Source organism: Saccoglossus kowalevskii, chromosome 11 (genome assembly GCF_978046115.1).
Source record: "Saccoglossus kowalevskii chromosome 11, keSacKowa6.1, whole genome shotgun sequence".
Lineage (NCBI taxonomy): Eukaryota > Metazoa > Hemichordata > Enteropneusta > Harrimaniidae > Saccoglossus > Saccoglossus kowalevskii.
Window position 1 is genome coordinate 31,537,577 of NC_140651.1, and position 21,214 is coordinate 31,558,790.

Sequence of the window (21,214 nt, forward strand, 5' to 3'; positions counted from 1 at the left end):
AATTTCACCTCTGATTGTTTTGTTTTAATGAATGTTTTACCTGAGTCGTATCAGGACATGCATGGTCCGATAATGTTCAAACTCTACACATACATCATCTCGCACTGATTGTTTCATGCTCAAATTCTCCAATTTTCCAAAATATTTATTTCTCAACAGATTATCTAACACCATGTAATTTTGTTTTCAATTTCTGCATCTCAATGGCATGGAATCAAATTTGAAGGAAATAACATTAACTTTTCAATTGCTTGAATCTTTAAAAGGTGGTGTTTACATGTACATGATAAACACACTCAAAAACAATATAAAGTGGCATCAGTATTGAGATAAGTTTTCTATTGCATTTTATTCTCCGCAGAATAAATATATAGAGTTCTTTTGTGTGGGAGTTGAATTGATATTATTTTTATCTTGGAAACATAAATTATAGATACATACATATGTAATTTACACATGTCGACACGTTGACTATGTCATGCTGCAAGGCTTTGATGGAAATCCCTTGTGGTGCCGCATCATTATTGCAACTGATTCATCAAGCTGTCTATTTGTTGCAGAGGCAGCATTTTGTAATTAATTCATCTGATTGATGGCACATTTACTTTGTATGTGTGGGGGGATCTCTGTGATAGTGGATTTAGACTGTAGGACGGGATGAATGTATTTAATAGGTGTGTCCTCATATTTGTTATAGGTCTCACACAACTATCAAACTATTTTTATTATAAATGGAGTGAATACATTTAATTCAGTGTTTTAGATTTACATTCTTAATTAATATTCCTATTTCTGACGCAATCAATTTTGCAGCTAGGTATTGGATGCAAATGCATCTCAAGTCCATATACTTGTTATTCTCTTACGTATCTTTCCAAAAGAACTCATTTTGAAAAGAAATAAAAACTGATGAAGTGAGACGCATCTATTTTTATTATCCAATCTAACATGTATTTTTTTCGCATACTAATGCCTAAGCTTAAACTATTGTCATTTGACTATGATGTACTGTATATTCACAAAGTTTATGCCATGTCTAGACAGTGTGCCCCCTCTACCAGCACTGTAACATTTTTGCTAAAAAAGGCATTTTTAGCTGTTTGGTGTATATCGGTAGTTTATGTTTACTTATTTTTGATGAGTTCAATGTAAATAATAGAAAAAATTTATTTTATTTTTGCTGATTCATCTATTCAGCGTAAATAAATTTCAAGTGAAAAAAAGTATTTTATAGGGATCTTTGAGTCAAAATGTAATTCTAAAATAAATTAAGTCATCTTCAATAAATATTAAAGATTGTATATGGCTACAGGAATGTTTACATTTACCAAATTACAAAGTCCATAACTATAGTAAGGATGTTTTTAACCTTTTCACCACCAGATTTTCCTTCCCCAAATTTGTCTGCACTTTTTTGTTTATATTCTTCAATATTTCTGGAAATGAACCCTAATTTTGGAGCCAAGAGAAAAATTTTTCAGTTTTTATTCAAAAAAGTTGGATATTTTTCCCCCTAATCTTCTGAATAAAAAGTGCAGACTATAAACAGGACTATTTTGTGAATTTGTGATGAAAAGAGGGAACTGGTGGTAAAAGGATTAAAGATCATTAATGTATGATTTTTTGTTGCGTCATTGGTGCACTTGATGAGCATCACGAAAATTGTCTGTGCATCAGTAACATGTCATATTTGCTTAGAGTACACACTGGTTTAGCAATCGTATAGTAATTTGTTTTGTAAAACACAGGAACTCGTTGATTAAGATTAAAATGTCTGAACATGATTAAAGTTGGCTACTTCAAGCATATTGTAATTGGACGATTTCCATCAGTTCAATGACTGTTATATTTTATTCTGAATATATGTTCATGGTTTGCAACCACCTAAATAGAATTGTACGATAATAAATTTGCATATCAAAGTTATTGGTTTTTCTGGAGAACCCTGGGCATACCACAACAGCTGTATCACGGTTACTGTTATCCTTTGTGCAATTATTCTTGTGTTTCGTCCTCTGTTTTTATAGGTTTCACACTATCATTAGACTCTTCATAAATAACAATGTACTTTAGCCTCTGATTTATATGCTAAGAGGTTCAATGTTATTAAAAATCCACATCCATTAGACAGAATAGAGAATAAAAGTGTCTGACCCAATCAATGATGGTACTTACCCCTAGAAACAAGGTCAAATAGACAGAAAAGTGCCAGACTTAAATCTGTATTGAAATGCAATATTTTCTGGTTTGTAGCCATAGACGTTTAATCTATTTTTGCTGATTATTTATTGATAACTATCTAAGTTGTCAAGTTTGTAGTAATTTAGCCTGTCAGATCAACTTTTGTGCTATTAAAAATGTCTAGTGCATGGCAGACAGGTGGCTAGGTAAAAGCCTGCCAAAGCAATATAATTTATGACATATTTGAAGTAAAATTGTTATTCTGGACTCATCAGCACCATTTCCTAAGTCTTAAAAGCTCTGAAAACAATTGTATGCTACTCGTGACTATTTTGTCATTTAGTTGAAACTTGATATCCTTTTTCACCTTTCCACAGTGACAGAAAATTTGTTGATTTATATTTTGTCTATCTCAGGCAGGTAGATGACCTTAAGTTAATTTTACCATCTTTTTTTGACTCCCGTGTGCGAAACACAAAAAGGGAGTCTTTGCAGTTAGTGTGTCTGTGTCTGTGTCTGTGTCTGTCTGTCTGTGTGTGTGTGTGTGTGTGTGTGTGTGTGTGTGTGTGTGTGTGTGGGTGTGTGCGTGTACTTGGATTGCTACATGTTGCGAGGACAAAAATACATATATATAGCTACTTCCGAGGACATACACACCTTCCGAGGACCTTTTTCATAGTCCTCGGAAAACATAATTTATATTAATAGTTAATTAATATTAATATAATTGTACCATACCTTACCCCGATACTAAACCTAAGCTTCGCAAACATTTCTATGTTCAGTCACGGGATATTCAACTCTTGTTTAATTAAACCTAATTAAAATGCAATTCTCCATTGTATTGCATTGTAATTGAGTTTAATTAAACTCCAATTAAAACGCAACCCTATATAGGAACGCGTTTTAATCGAGTTCATATCGCAACTCTAATAAAAGTTAATTCAACTATATTAAAAGTTAATCCAATGAAGTCCTCGGAACATATTGCAATACAAGTCTGTGTGTGTGTGTGTGTGTGTGTCTGTGTCTGTGTCTGTTCCACTGATATCTCAAGAACCATACAATGATTAGGTTTTGGTAAAAATCCATGCATATTAATTACCTAATTTGCATGATAATTAGCTGATTTTTAGCTGTTCATTGGATTTTGATGAAACTTGGCACATAGATGCTCTGATCTAGTGCGCAGATTTGATTAGTTTTGGGTAAAAATCTGTGCAATATTAATTACCTAATTTGCATAATGATTAATCAATTTTCGGCTTTTCCACTGATGTCTCAAGTACTAATCATCACATTTCAATAAAACTTGGTACATAGTTTTTAGGGTAATATCAGTAGATATTAATTACCTAATTTGCATAATTAATTAATTTTCAGCTTTTGCTATTTCAAGTAAAAATCATCACATTTCAATGAAATTTGGTACATAGATGTCATAGTACACTGCACAGACCTGATAGGTTTTAGGGTAATATCAGTATATATTAATTACCTAATTTGCATAATTAATTAATTTTCAGCTTTTGATATTTCAAGTAGTAATCATCACATTTCAATAAAACTTGGTACATAGATATCATAGGACACTGCACAGACCTGATAGTTTTTAGGGTAATATCAGTACATATTAATTACCTAATTTGCATAATTAATTAATTTTCAGCTTTTGATATTTCAAGTAGTAATCATCACATTTCAATGACACTTGGTACATAGATGTCATAGGACACTGCACAGACCTGATAGGTTTTAGGGTAATATCAGTAGATATTAATTCAGTATTTATAGTCAGTGGTAAATTTGGTCTAAAATTAACAAAAAAAATTGTAGAAAAATATGCAAATCAAAAGGTTAAATTTTGCAAAAAAATGAAGCTGAACAGTCCACAACTGATACAAGAATTATTGGATACATTGACCTCTTAACGCTGCTTACTGGAAATGTGTTTCAAAATCAGTTAGTTCTCATGAACACCCTACTAGGTCTAAAACTTACTATTTAATTACTTTTTATTTGTAATTTAATGAAACAGCTTGAAATCTTTTGCAGAAAGTTAAGAATAATTTAAAAATGCATATATGTGACCTTGATGCCACCTGGATACAAGTTCTGATTTTTACCAGTTAATATGAATATCATACTCACTGTATTCACACCATATCTTTTATTAAATAAAACGTGGTACATTTGATCCTTTTCTCTTAGGATGTTTGAAGTGCATTTAGTCAACCAATAGACGTGACTGTGTAGCATTGTGTGCTTGTGTACACATATCTATTTGTAAGTTGAAACCCACATTGTCATAGAGTACTTGCATTGCATTGTGGGTACATGTCAATGAAGAAATGCACTTTTCTATTCAGACGTTATGGTTGTTAATGTCTTATTGACTGTAATGTAGAATGCTTGTTCCTTCTGTCAGTGTGGAAGTGACAGTCGCTTTCAATCCAGGCTGACCTACCAAAAGTGTCTATAATCATTTAAATAAAAGATTGCACTATTTGGAAAATAGTATCTATTGTTGAATCTGTATGTTTTGCAATGGAGGATCTGATTAATAACCGGGTGTGTTTAATCTGTTTAAAATAGACAAAGCTATTGTTCAAAACATGTGCACAAATCAGTTTTTTTTTTTTAGAATAGGTTCAGTATAAATGTTAAATTGGGCCAGGTTTCCGCTAAAACTGAATGGGTAAATTACAGTATGAACCCTGACTACTGATATAAACTTATCGATGGCTGCATGTGAACATTACATTTTCATTATATTTAAGTATGTTTAAGACTATTTTCTGATACCAGCATAAATAAGAATTTGATCATATAATTTTTTATAATAATACGCAATCAAGCACAGCTCGTGAAAAAATATTTGTTTTCTTTCTTTATTTGAAGTTTATTAATTCTGATCACATCTTGGTTCATAAATTTGTTTCAGAATTACTGTGTTTTTCAGTGCTTGCTGTGTTATATTTGAATGAAATGCAAAGATTGATCTAAATATACATCTATTATAGCAACAATTTAATTATCCAGCTTGAATAACTATTGCTTTGATTGGTCTATCATGAACATCAATATTACAAATAATAATAAGATTAGGCCTTTGATGATCATCAATATTAATGTTGGCTATGGAAAGTAATATTGGCTTGTAAATGTGTTACTAGGTATTTGGTCTTTGCACTCACATTATTACTGTGTTATAATTAGATTCTGACACCATCACATTCAGGACAAACTGCAATCTGCTGATTTTAACACGTCAGCTTGTCATACTTGCCAAGTATATTTTTATATTACCCTGGTACAAAATTTAGTTTTACTCTTTTACTGCAAATATATTGATGACAGTTATTCTTTTCATGTTAATTTGTGGAAAATAAATTATTTTATTTGATAGGAAATGTACTCGTATTGCCATAGAGGGCGCTATACTGGGTAGTCATTTGAGGACTATAGTACTTTCTCCATTAGATGTGCACATCTAAGGGATGTATGGAACTGAGAAAATGTGTAATTTGGTTATATTGGAGGGGCTTTATCTGAAAAGTATCAATTTGTTACAGTATGTGTGTGGAACTTTTCAAGATTTTTATTTTTAATGGGTGTTCGCTTCTATTAGGTACACCTAATTTTATTTGTGACATGACATCAAAATTAATATATCTTAATGGTACTATTTGAAAGTGTTTATTTTCCAAATTCTCATATGTATTTTTATTCCTGTAATTTCTAGGAACGTGGTGTGCATGTCCCTCGTAAGGTAGCGGATGGTCCATGTTCTTTTATCCACCCAAGTAAGGTAAGTCATTTCTATATATCAATATATCAAATTTCTGTATCTATCAGTAGTAGTTATGAAAATCTTGCAGTAATTTATATTGTGTCATGTCATAACTACTATTAAGTGATCATTATTAATAATTATTCTTGTTAAGAATTTGCGTGGGTGTGTAGTGTTGTCTGGAGACTTGAAATATCAAACTTTTATAGCAGCTCGATATTTCACTTCCTCATATAGTGTAGCAGTTTAAGTTATGATTTGTCGAAGTAAATCTTTTATGTCTTGACATGTAGTATGTCTACTGCAGTGAAGGCAAATAATATGTGGGTGTAGGCATAATGATACATGCAGAATTCAGTCAGCAAAAAGATCCAATATGGAATTCCTCTAGAGACAAATGACACTTTGAAATAGATGAGATGGGTTAGGGTAGAAGACTCAGCTGCTCTTCAATAAGGCTCTGAACACACTACTATATTGACAACAGAAAGTGTGTACGTTAAAAAAATCCAATTACCACCCTGCTTTTCATGCTGGTCTAATTTAATGTAACTGTGTTTTTTTTAATGTGCATTTTGCATGTTAGAGTGCTGACATATAGTGCTTTCCATGACAGAAATCATATTCTAGTTTGAGACTTTGTTACAGGGCTGTGTGACCATCTTTTTATCATAATGGCATTACGACAATTTAATGTGCTATCCTGGCATTGACCAGGCAGGCTAGGTCAAACACAAGCACCTGCAGACCTTATTCAGGGTTCTCCCAAAGTCGCATTCGTTAGTGGGTTTAGCCTTCCCTTTCAGTCTGTGACACACTCACCCAGGTTAGGGGTTAACCCCTTTTTAATGTTCAATCTCAAGGTAGGTTTTAAACCCTGGTACACTGATCATGAGTCTGTGATACAACCACTATTCTACTGGTGACTGGTTTATGACAAGGATTCTATTTGGTCAAATTTACACCACTTGCAATCTCATAAAATTTTACATAGTTCAGCTTGATTTTTGTATTGAGCAGTATACTTAAGGAATGATGCATTGATTGCTATTTTGTTTGTTCAACAACTACTATCCAAATAATTGCATTTTCTATGCCTTACATTTGATTGATATGAGTATTTTTGATAACACAATCATGTGACATCATGTATGAGTATGAGTATGATTGATTTTTGATGTGTAGCACATGTAATGAGATCATAGTAACCATTTGTGTCAAAGGTCAATCAGGCAACAATTAATTTTGGAAACATTTACCTTCTTATAACAACGTGTGGTGCTGCATTTGAAGACATCAAAAGCGATTGCCTTGATGCCCAATGAGTTTACCTTGGTGCCTTTCAATATTTTGTCAATTGTGGCTTTGAAATTAGGTGTTCTCTCAAATCTGAAGTTCAAGCCCTACAAATATGTGGTGAAATCTAAATTTATCACAAAAAACAAAAAGACCTCCTTTTTGTAATTGTTCATATATGTTGGTGTGAAGTAAATAACTCAAATAGTACAAATATCCCTGACCCAATATATCTGAACCCTTTTAACTTTGCATTGAAATGGGAATCACTTTGATATAATTTTTTTTTTAACATGTCACTTTTCATATTGAGTGCTTTTCATCACTTTACTGGAATGACTGTCCAATATCCCTACAAGACTGATATTCCTCCTATGTGAGGGTGTAAAAATATGAAATATATATGTTCAAGTATTATAGTGATTGTATAGGCCGGCATGTAGCGATTCTGATTCTAGTCAAAATGTAATTGTAGTGGAATATAACAACCTGTAATGTCAGCAAAAAGCATTTGTTCCTGCGCGATCGAGTGACATGATTTAGCTTTAGTCACAGCTACATTGTTGCTTTGTTCAATGTTCAAATTTTTTACTTGAAATGTTTCTTATTATCTATTTTACACAATTGAAAGCCATAGCACCTATACTGGACCATTCCAATAATAGATTACAGTTATGATGAAGTAGTAGTACCCATCGATATTGGACAAAGACCTCTCAGGTGTCGATGGCAGACGTTATTTGTGGATGACTTGCTTCATGTAACATTCATTCGCATTCAAGGCTTAATATTAACTTTTACAAAAATTTGTGTTACGTAAATAGTCCGAATGATGATTTTTCTCATCGCAAGCAATAATATTATTCTTAGTGTTAAGCCCTTCAATAATTTAGAAGTTTTGATGTTGCTGAAATATTCACTAGCTTTTAAATCCACTATTTGTGAAGGGAACAATCTGTGGTTAACTATTTTAATTGACTGCATCTGGAGCAAAATAAATAAAAAACATAACACAGTAAACAATTAAGCCTTTTGCAGTAAATAGGCAAGGTTTCATTAGTTTAACTGTGCTTTTAAAATTGCCAATGGCCAAATTTGGAAAGTACACGATTTCACTTTTACTTCATTGAGTAGACAAGAGTATGCCACCTGTCAATTTTTACAAACCCCCTGCAACTCTGGTCAGTGATATTTTACTGAACAGGAAGAATTCATGTGACCTCCTCATTCCTTCATAGTTGTCAAAGATCAGAGCTATAAGTGTTAGATGACACAGCATGAAAATTGACCAACCTCATGGGGATTCAATGATACATGCTGTCTAATGTCAAGTATTATGCTGTGACAATCATTTATAAAACTATCACTAGCTATTTGACCTTGTATTGAACTGCCATGCAAACACATTACCAGTATATTATATCTTATGTCAGCACTTAATTAAGTCAGAAGTGATAATGTCCGAAACTATCGCCTGGCGCAAAAATATTTAAAAAATGAAACATTGACATCCACATATGATCGCTTTTTAGCTCCGCTGTCGACTTTGTCGAGCGGAGCTTATCATATGAGTGATTGTCCGTCGTCGTCCGTGTCAATGTTTTACTTTTTCGACTTCTTCTTGAAAACTACAAGCCTGAATGCTTTGATACTTGGTGTATATGTACCTTGGGTAGACCTCTCTTCGGTTTGTTCATTTCATGTTGATATCTTCAATTCTCTAATTTTGGTGAATATTTTTGTCATTTTTGGTAAAAAGTGATATTTTCGACTTCTTGTTAAAAACCGCAAGTGCAATTGCTTTGATATTACATATATAGGTACTACATGTGGACCTCTCTCAGATTTGTTCATTTTGTAATGATATCTTTAATTCTCTAATTTTGGTGAATATTTTTGTCATTTTTGGTAAAAAGTGATATTTTCGACTTCTTGTTAAAAACCGCAAGTGCAATTGCTTTGATATTACATATATAGGTACTACATGTGGACCTCTCTCAGATTTGTTCATTTCGTGATGATATCTTCAATTCTCTAATTTTGGTGAATATTTTTGTAATTTTTGGTGAAAAGTGATATTTTCGACTTCTTGTTAAAAACCAATAGTTCAATTGCTTTGATATTACATATTTAGATACTACATGTAGACCTTTCTTAGATTTGTTCATTTCGTGATGATATCGTCAATTCTCTAATTTTGGTGAATATTTTGGTCATTTTTGGTAGAAAGTGATATTTTCGACTTCTTGTTAAAAACTGTAAGTCCGATTGCTTTGATACTATACATATTGTTCATTTTCTAATGATGTCTTCAGTTCTTTAATTGAAATGTGCATTGCTAACAGCGGAGCTATCTCAGCCGATAGGCTGCTTGTTATTTTCATTCTGACACAAACTCAAATACTTATTTTGATTTGGTCAGAATGTCAATTGATATACAGACAAGATGTATTGTTTTACATATTTGTTTTCACTCATCAACTATACATACTATATAGGATTTCTTTCAAGCTTAGTATGAAAATTGCACATGGTGTGTTTACAAATGTACTGATTAGGGCATGTTGTGCTCCATTGTATGATACATACCAAAGTTTGTAGTAACTCAGAACTAAATGTAATTGTGGTAACATGTGCACATTTTATTTTACAATCCCATTTGGTATTTTTTCAAGCATTTCTCTCTTAGGAGACCATCAAATATTCCACATAATTGTCCAATGATGATGGAACAGGCATCTAATAACATATTTGAAATATGTTGTATTATATATTATGCTTGTCATATATTAGTATATTTGATTTCAAAAATGTTTATTTTTTACAATCCATTTTATAAAACACAGTGAATTCTACTATTAACCACTCAATGCTTGTCACTTCATTTGTTTGTGAGTGCATTTTTGAGAAAATTTGCAAAACTTTCCCACATATAATATTGTGTGCTTGATGCCCATTACAGAAGCCAAGACTCCCCACTGAACATTATAGAATAACTAATACTAGAGGCTTATCTTGAATTCCAAGATTTCCCATAGAGAACACATATAAGGTTGTGTGCTTGATGCCCATTACAGAAGCCAAGACTCCCCACTGGACAATATAGAATAACTAATACTAGAAGCTCATTGTTAGTACAATGCTTTCTTTGAATACAATGCACTGCTCTGTATTGTTATCTGAAATAATTGAGTCTAATCTGCATGTGAATGAAAAGTCTACAGGTGTGTGTACAAGTACATGTAGTCATTGATTGATTAATGAGGTGGTGTGACTTTCAGGGGGGAATAACTGTTTGACTGAGCCTTGCCAACACTGGACAACACAATACCTATTGTTAGTATTATGCAAATAATCAGACAAGTTTGTTCCATTGTCTAGTGGCAGTACGGAAAATTAAACAAATTTGAAATTGCAAACAAAATAAAAAACAATAAAGATACCGATCAAGACAACAGCATGATTCCCCACTGGACAATATAGAATAACTAATACTAGAGGCTCATTGTGAAGTCCAAGATTTCCCATAAAGAACACGTTTGGTGTTGGATGTCCATTGCAGAATCCAAGATTCCCCACTGGACAATATAGAATAACTATCGGTAATACTAGAATTCCAATGTTGAGTCCTAGACATTTAGTGCCCAGATTCCCTATTGGACATGCTGGAGGCCGATTGCTGAGGACAAAGTGGCTCATAAGCAATTACACATAGAATCTCTCATAGGTTGAATGCCTTGTGATGTAAAAAGAAGGACCTCTAAGTCACTGAACCCCTTTCTGATGAGATTAATTTGTACTTATGTTCTCTAGTCACGACTACCAACGTGATAATATGAGTAATAACAAACCTAGCTTGATTGAAAATATCATGCATTTCTAGACGTATACAGTAATATGTAAGCCTCAGAGTGCTAATAATAGTTAATCACATTCTTACAAACTATTTATTAAAAATCACACCCTACTAACTATAAATTTAAAGTTGCATTGTTAGCTAAACTTAGATGAAAACTTTCAATTTTGAGTGACTTGGTTGAAAATTACTGTGTTTGAGAGTAACTAAGTATGTAAGCTTGACATAATGTTATTTAGGAAGTTATTTATTGTTTTCTCTACAATAAATCTCACCATGCATTTCTGCTTCAAATCCCGATTTGGGTATGCACTGCTAAATACAACTAACTTAGGGAGTACATGATTGATGTTCAAAGATCACTTGGATGCAGTGGTAGCATGATTGAGTAAATTAATGTTTCTATAAATATTCTAAAGTGGAGACAAGGCTAATGGCTATACAGGAAACTATTCAGGAGTTTTTGCCACAATACAAGGGAATATAGCATGTTTAGGAGTTGACTACTGGTTTTCACTATGATCAAGGATGATACAATTATTTATTTATGTGATCACATTTACTGACTGACTGACATGGAACTTTGAACTCTTGTACCTACTGAGTTAAAAAAGCTTTGAAATATCTAGTTTAACGAAAAAAAAAAAAAAACATACACATAATACCATACTTTGAAGTGTGATGGTATTGTTAGTTATGGGCAAGTTACCAAAAATCATTTAAATCCATGCTTTTTAAATTAAAATGTAAAAGAAATTTGATTTTATTGAGTCAAATATTATGTATAATGGGATATCTTGGAAACAGCCTGAAGAATGCAGTGTTCCTTCATGTGTGTAGAACTTTGACATTTTTTAAATAAGCTAATGAAGAATACAGATGAATAGTTAGCTTTATTTTTCTTAATTCCTTTTCTTAATTTCAAAGTTCATTTACATAATAAATAAAATAAATTGATATTATTTGAAAGAAAAGTTAACAAATTTTGCGGCCTTATAAATTATAAAAGCAATTTCTATCATGGATGACAGAATTGTGGCTAAAACTACGGCTGTGTATAATAGTTAAAAATTTAGAAATCATCAAGTTATTACTAGAATCAAATTATACTTGTAAGTACTCTCTGTCTTGAGAACCCTAGAGAAAAATCATTCCTAGAATCAAAAGTTTTGGATCAATTTTTGTTCTCAATTTCCATACCCAACTCATCAAATCATGAACATTTCTAGTGATGAAAATTCAATGAGGTTCTTTTTTTTTTCATGCTTTCATATTACCGATAATTAATTCCTTCATCATATTGCAATTAAAAAAAAAATATTGATTGGAATCTGAAATATGCAAAATGGTCAAAACTTGCGTTGAACACTGCTTTCTTTGGGGAGATTATTTCTTTATATCTAAAAATTTTGTAGATATGATTGAAACATTCAAATTATGGTTAGTTTCTAGTGTGATAATATCGTAGTTTCCCATAATATGCAATATGAAGTTCTCTCCCATAATACATTGCATGTGCAGTAACATGCTCAGTAGTGAATAATGTGATTTTGGCAAGAATTCCTTTAATGCTTATATCACCACACATTCATCTTTCGTGTTTCATTTGCTGGCTTTATTATTGGAGTCTCCTAACATGAACCGATGAATCAGTTGGCTATTCGTGTATGAATATAATACTGAAATAATTTGAAATCACTCACCATATTTTATAATAATTGAATCAGATGATTGAGTAGACATGAGTCATCATAGAATTATGATACTGTGGTACAGCTGTCAGATGGAGTACAGGTTAAATTTGTTCATGTTTTGAACTGTACAACATGTGATTGCATTTTTGTAATCACTACTGTGATTTCATTATCTGACATGCATGTATGTCAAGAAATATGTTTAAAGTGTAAGCTGTCGTCCTCAGGGATTGGCCACAGTTGCTCATACAGAATACAGAATGATGTGCAGAAGTTAGTGTTCTATGTTCATTTAAATTCTTTCATTGTGTAAATTAGCCGTGACTATTGTAGAGAAGAATTTAATTACTAATGTGAAATAAATGCATACTGTTATTTGCTATAAAACTATTGGATACATAATATAAAGTGCTTTAATTTTTATATATTAATACTAATAATAAACTTTATTTAAACTCAATGACCTGTTTGGCCATCAAGATTGATCTTCCAGTGGGCCGACAGACATCGAAAATTTACAATAAAAAAGTGACAAATAAAGATATGTTTTTTTCAAGACCCTGTAACCTCAGACTAGTAATACAACAGACTCGCAACGCCTATTGTTTAAGGTGTTAATCGGCTTAATTGTATATGCTATGTGTGCCACGCTCGGTAGCATTGGCATAGACACCGTCGAAGTTTACCGAACACTGGATATTCTGCACACTTCGCGCTTCTTCGGAAATTGCGTATTTCTTCGTAAATTGGATCCGGACATTTTTAAAAAAACGAGAGATGCGTTCTGGACATTTTGACCTTTGCAGCTGTGTAAGAATTTTAAGAATCGACCAACAGGAGAGTTACAAGTAACTGAATGTCTTAGTGTTTACCTGAAATAGTTTTTGAATATATAATGAGCAACTTTGAAACGATATTTCTCGCTGTTGCGGATTTTGCAGAAGGTTTCCAATATTTTTTCGGAGAGAGCATATCGCTGCGTTTTGAACGATCATACCTCTTTGTGTGTTACCCGTTTTGTTTTCGTGTTCTCGGATGCCGAAACATGGGATAATTAGTGTCATGTACATGATATCTCTCAGGGTATCAGCGTGATCCGGTAACGGTAAAAACTGGAGGTGTGTAATTTTTGTCGCGTTCGACTTCATCGTATGCGATCTACGCGTTGTTCAGTGACTGTTTCAGTTTTCTATTGTGTGTCAGTATTGTTGCTATTTCGAGTTTGACTGATTTTGTTTGACTTCCGTCATAGTTTTGTATAAAAATAGCCCAGTATATTTCTATTTATTCTTAATTTGGGTTGCCAAGTTCTTCAGAGAAATTGTCATTATCTTCGTCAAAATGTTCTCCTAAAATAGCTTCCCACTCGTAATTATCGTCCTCAGATTTGCCAAATTTTCCCGTAAATGCCATTTTCGGAGTTCACTGACAACTACTATCGTCTATGCCACTTCCTGTCTTTATGTCTCGCGATGCATCGCGATAGTTGATTGTAATATGAATAGATCTCGCGTTATTTTGTGAGATCTAATGAAAATCTTGTTGCTCAGCAACGTTTACTCGTTACGATAAGAACTGATAACCTAAACAAACGTGGCATGCATTACTTCAAAAGAAAACGCAGCGTTGCGAGTCTGTTGTATTACTAGTCTGAGCTGTAACTTAGTACATACAAATAGACAAAAAAACAGAAAGACATCGCCAAACACTATTGACCTGAAGATAATTTTATACAAATATTTTTATATAGAGAATATAGTTTTTTAATCCAAATTATTTCACTTGAAAGCATCTGAGTATACTAGACACCTTCCAAGGAGTTCAGTTCTTATCATAGGTACATTTACCAGGAAAAAGTTGTACAGTGACGAACGAATGTTTAGATATTTAATAGTCTAAATGACTTTCGTAAGTAGTTGTTTAATTTGAAAATTCTATTGTAGATGTGGATTGCAGTATGATAGTTGTTTCTCCAATAGTAACCACTTTGCAATACATCAACCATATAGCCCACTTTTGTAGCTTAAATTCATATTGTTCATCACAATTTCCCCCAACTACACAGCAGTAGTAAAATGATGGCAAGATATAATTTAGCTCACTAAGAATTGGCCATAATTGGCTGCTGCCCTAACATGGAGAAATATCTGCAGAGAATGTGATGATGAATGTTTGATGAAATATGTAGATCATATGTCAGGGTACATCACATTCATTTGTGCATTGCAGACTTGAAACATTAATAAATGATGGTAATAGCTAGAGTGGAAAGAAAACAGATTTATTGAGTGTACTGTAATAGTGGTTTTGTCAAAAACTCAAATTAACCACATTTCTTTGATTTATTATGTCATTATTAATGTCGTCACTGCAGTATCTTGTACAAGATCTTGAGTTAAGTCTTAGCATCTCACACAAAAAAAAAAAAATTGTTTGAATCGTATAATTTATTCATTACATGTCATGTAATCTAAATTGACAATATATAATGTATTTCAGTGTTTTTATGAGACACACTTCTACCTGCTTACTATCCCCGCTTTAGTTATGTGTTAAAGAGCCATTTCATCAACTCCTATGTAGTCGGATGTGCTAAAGTCTTCCTCATTTTAAAAACATTCTGGATAATAAATACAGTTTCATTCAATTTTTTCATGTTTGGCCATAAAAAGTTTAAATATATTTGAAGAATAGGATTATCAGAATGACGCATATTTTTTTATTTGGCCGAATGCTAGAAAGAGCATGTGGTTAATACATTAAAAGATACCTAACTATAGGCAGGCCTATTCCAGCTTAGAGACTAACAATCCAATGCAGTAAATATGCATGTCAATCAGTGCTGCACGACATATTGTCTGAATATAATAAATAGTTTTTCGTAAATATTTTTATTTCCTACTTAAATTTCAATTTGTCTACGGATACCAGATTACAAATTAGATCATTCTACCCCAGATACTGAAGTGATATGTAGTTGGTATGAGAATACTGCAAAAAACATACTTAAACAAAATGACTAAGTATTGTACTACATCAACCAAGCTACAGTCTGACTTCTCATAATAACATGAGGATATGTCTGTGGTGAGGAAATTTATAGAAAAAAATAATATAGAAACACTGCCTAATGCTGCATGTTGTGGCTATTGTGTTAAAGATAAACTTTTTACCGGAGAGGGAGCCATACTTGCATGCATTATGTGAAGTCTGGAACAGAAAACTACCGATTAAAATTTGGTAGGGAGGAGTGGGTGGGCTGGGTTTACAAATACATTTAGCCTCACATGAGTAAAATGTGATATTACTGATACTTCATTGAATAAAGTTTGAAGTGCAGTGGTCATATCGCTGCACATTTGTGTTGATAAACATTGATTTTCTCACAATCCAAGTCACTTTTCAAATGGAAATCACAAGTACGAGGTTTGACCATGGGTGCGACTTGCACTGAATACTGCCAATTACTATTATGATACCTTCCAATCACCTAAAATTACCTAATTAAAGTTTGGAAAAGTCTTAGTTTGTACTCATTGATCTGCGCAATGGTCAAAGTTGCCATCTTTGTTTATATGAGACCCATATATCTCGTGCATGCCTGGTGTGACAACTACCAGCCTTTAAATTAAAAATAGAATGATATGCTATACAGGTGATGATGAATCACTCATCAAGTTTATTTTTCAGTTGCAGCTGATCTACTTAGAGTAGCATTCCAAGCAATCTTTTTGTTCACCCTTATCATGAGGCCAGCTACACATATGAATGATTCATGTATTTATTATCATCCAATCTGGCTAATGAAGCTAGTATCTTCTAAATAATCTGAGAGTTGTTTTGACCACCCAAGTACAAGTGATGAGACAATGTGAAAATTTTGTTTTCAGTATTTCCCTGAGAGTAGGCTGAAAGTCAAGATCTAGTTAATGCTAAAGTTGAAATCCTTGAATCTCTCTAATTTATTATAGCATGTATAAATTATTCAGAGTACTGTAAAATCTGTATAAGAAGATGTGGCTTCTATTAAAATGGTACAATGCAACAGAAAGAATGCAGCGTCTATTAAAGCATCCACACATGAGAGATAATGAATTTTTGGTTCTCAATTTATTAAAAAGAATGGGTATGGCTTCTATTAGGGATGCGACTTTAAATACAGATTTTACGGTATATACTTCCTTGATTACCATAAAATTAGCTGTCTTTTTATGTGGCCGCTTACCCTCAACAATAATAAATCTAAAAATTGTTCATGAAAGCTTTGCCAAATTCCCATACAAGCACCGTAATCGCACCCATTTATAGCTGCTTGGTATATAAAGATGTATTAAATGTATTGTATTTACATTGTAAACGTGGCACATGTAAGATTACTTCAGTGAAAATTTGCTAACAGGAATCAAACCAAGCCTTCGGTGATTAATTACATCAGAAACAGAAGCCAAATACAGCTGAGCATCCTGTCTAGACAAGACACAAACCTGTAAAACAAACACCCTATTCATTTGACCTAATTAGTAGCTCTTCTTGCCTAAATGTGTATCATATTAAATACAGCTAGAGCTTTGTATCTAGGAGAGCCTATATTTGACAGATTTTACTGCCAGAGTAGATTGCTTTACCTGAGTGTAGATAATCGTTATTTTGTGCACAAGAATGAATGTTTTACAACTTTAATGATTATAAATTTCCCATGAGAAAATAATTAATAAGTGTTTACCTATGTTATAAATAACATACATTATATCACTGGAAAACAATGAACTAATAGTCAAGGGGTGAAGGGGTGATGAACTATGATATTTTAGTGATGAATGGCTGGTATTATAAATATAAATAACAATAATAATAATATATTTGCTATATTAAGCCTTTGATCATTGAAGTCAGCTTTTGTAATTTTCACAAGACAAATTTGAATAATTTTTTCCAGATCGTTTTGATCAAGATCTTATAGACAATGTGAAATCATGTCCATTACTGTTATGTTCAAAATTAACAAAATTATTAGTAGCATTGAAAAATAATATTTTTGTGGTACATTGCAAATATATTCATTATACTAATCAGAACAGTGCATTTGAACATGTGACATCATGGCATATAATATAAAAGACTAACAATATGAGGTTATTATGAGGATACCTCAAAGTATGCACAAAGACAGTACACTGTTGCATCGACCTTCGCTGCGCATCGGTCGATACTCCTGCTGTACTGTCTTCGTTTATACTTCTTTTCCTTCCAAGGATACATCATGAGAATGCCGAAATCTAAAAAGCTTAGAACAGAATCAAACCCTTGTGGAAGCCATGTTTGTTTTTATTATTAGATGAAGCTTATGCATGTAATCACTCCATATTTGGAATTCACAATTCCTTATATGGCAGGATGAAAATACCCCATAAAATACCACAAAAATACGGCACACTGTACCTTATGGCGTTACGATGACAGATGTATAATAATAGTCATCAAAATTAATGCTCATTGTTAAAATAACATGAGGATATGTCTGTGGTAATGACATTTTAGAAACAAGTCATTGTTAATGGTATGTATATAGTAGTCTGTAAAGTGTCAATGTAAATTGAAAGGAAAATTCTATAAAATCAGTCATCAAATATGCAAAAAGTCAATTGTCAATAATGAATGAATGTCAATAATTTATCAAATGGGTTTTCATTGGATGTAGATTATTAACCAACTTTACCCATTACTTCCAGACCTTCTTTCAATTCCATCCATGCATGCTAATTTACATGTCATCCATCTAAAAATAGCAATACTTTTTTCCAGAGCTAGGGTAATATTAGTTACTGTAAAATACTTTATTTACTTTATCTCTCAAAAAGACATTTGGAGTTTTTGTATTTCATTGATTTTTTTATGAGTTGAATGTTAAAAGGTACATTCTCTGATTTTATTGTCACTGAATTGTTTCTTCAGTAAAAATAGTGAAAATAAATTCTGAGCGCAAATAAATGTATTTTACAGTATTGAATAGGAGTATTGAATAGTGTTGATAGCTATAGATTGTGTTTCGAGTCGTACATGTATAAATTTGTTTACAAGCTATTAATTTGTTGTGTTCAATATTCACAGTCAATTGCTTCCTTTGAATTTGAGTTAATAAGAATAGGAAATAATGAAAGTAAATAATTATAAACTGTGTTACTTTTTAATTTCAATTTGATGTTCTTCGTTCATGTAACACACTCTCCATTTCTCTATTTTGCCTCAAGAGGGCGCCATACTTTAAATAAATAGCATGCATAATACATCTGTAAGTACCTATAATTTGCATCCAGGTCTCCTTGCTCATAAAAAATAATTACCTTATTAATTATATTTATGACTGGACTACTTATTCTACCAGGGACTAGTAGACCATTAAAAACTCACCTAAGGTTAACCAGTTTTCCCTAGGTCTAAAAAATGGTTCTAGAGAAAATGTGAAATTATTTTTGCAAAAAAGATGCCCAGAATGGTATACTTACGAGTAAAAAATGAACCCGTTATTCACGAGTACACACTCAAAATATAAATAAGTGACAAAGTATTTTTTAGTAATACATTTATTTGCTAAAAGCAGCAGAAAAAATTGTTTATTTTTCATCTGAATTTTTTTTTTTAAATTACTGATTGTCATTAAATTAGTTGTAGGGTCTAATTAGTTGTGGACTTGCGTGTAATTATAAAAAGCCTGCTAGTAAAGCACACATAAAACATTTTCTGGTAACTCAAGAGCTGAATGCTACCATTGTAAATTTTTATTGTGCACAATATATCATTTATGCATTATTGTATGTAAATTTCAACACCAACAATTGATTATGGTGACTCATTTATCCCAAAATATACCAGTACATTTTTCTCACTGATTTGGTAGCCAAGCAATGTGTTGTAATATAAAATTTTTAAAATATAATTTTTGTTATTTGCTAATCTTACACTGTCACATACTCAAAAAAGAGACACAAGTTAGTTAGTGGTAATTCTAATTAAAATGCAGAGCAATTTTCCTCTCTTTGTTTTGTTGATTTGTTGCCTTAAAAACTTTGGTTAACATTGGTTAAAATTCGATAAAAAATTCATTTGTTAATATCTTAAATGTTAGTTAGATACAATTTTCCATTATACTGCATAACAATTTGTGGCAAGATAGAATAGGCAAGTCACTAGTATGCAGCCACGCCAGCACTTCACAAACACTGTTTATGAAAATATTCTAACAAATTGTGTTTGACAATAACAAAATATTGGCTTGACATATGATACATGTTACATATGGATAGGTTCACAGCTTATACTAAACCATTTTGACCATGAACCCTGTATTGGTGGTTCATAGGAGTATTTCATCATCTCATAGGAATGGTGTCAGTGGGATGTGCATTCTGTTAATCAGATGTAAATTGTCAATTTATCAACACAAGAAAGCACTGTTAATTCATTAATGGACAGTGTGCATTGTGTAAAAATGTTAATGATGATCTACTGGATCCATTCAATTGTAATTTCATTAAATTAGTTATAAACGATCTAAGACTGACTGTATCAACTGTCTTCTTATCTTATAATTTTAGAGTCTCTGAGTGAAGCTGTAAAAGAAATATCACCCAAAGCTTGCTATAATTGATTAGATATGCATGTGGGTGGGATATTCTGATATTCAACTCTGACACATCACATGATTAGCAGGAGTAATGAAATAAAGAAATAATTATTTGTATATTTGGTAAACTCAAGATTGCATTAATTTGAGCATAATATAATGTTTTGTATCTCATAACAAAATTGCTTTCCTGATCCTATTTCCTGCTATGGTAGATGACAATCTGTTTTTTTTTCTGACTGAAGTTTGTTGGCAAATTGGCTATCATCTTCAGACTACTAATATTTCATCTGGATAGCTAGATCAGTGATGGATTTTGCTAAATTTAAAGACAGGTAAAGTAAAATATATTGCTGGAGACATGTATGTTACAAGCATGTTGGCAATCAGCAATTTGGTTATTTACAGTGAAACTATTTAGTAACATTTTTCATTCTCCGCCTTTTTTAAATACATGAAGAATAACTGCTTTGTTGAAACTGAAATAAATAATATGGGGGGTCAATGAAAGGATAGCAAGTGCGTGAAGAATATCTTCACCAGTTTTGGTGGATTATTAGTTAAAATGTTCACATGTACATGTACTTTAGACACTTCTGTAAATGGAATTTTCCAAAAAATAATAAAAGAAACCTGGGTGGTCGTGTGTAAAAATATCAATGAGTTAGGGAGTTTATTAGTACTTGGTGAAGTGAGCAACTGGTCACTGTACTATAATATATGATCCTATAAATACATATTTGCTTCAAGTAACTCTTATAATATAAAAGATA

General features: G+C 32.3%; 1 protein-coding gene across 1 annotated transcript in view; it reads left to right on the forward strand.

The window, feature by feature from the left end:
- The window catches only part of LOC100374305 (sestrin-1-like), a 119,053-nt gene that overhangs the window by 41,108 nt on the left and 56,731 nt on the right, over positions 1–21,214 (forward strand). Inside the window, exon 2 of the mRNA XM_085505117.1 lies at positions 5,927–5,992. Within this exon, the coding sequence (XP_085361243.1) occupies positions 5,927–5,992 (66 nt within the window). The remainder of the gene's footprint in view (positions 1–5,926; positions 5,993–21,214) is intronic.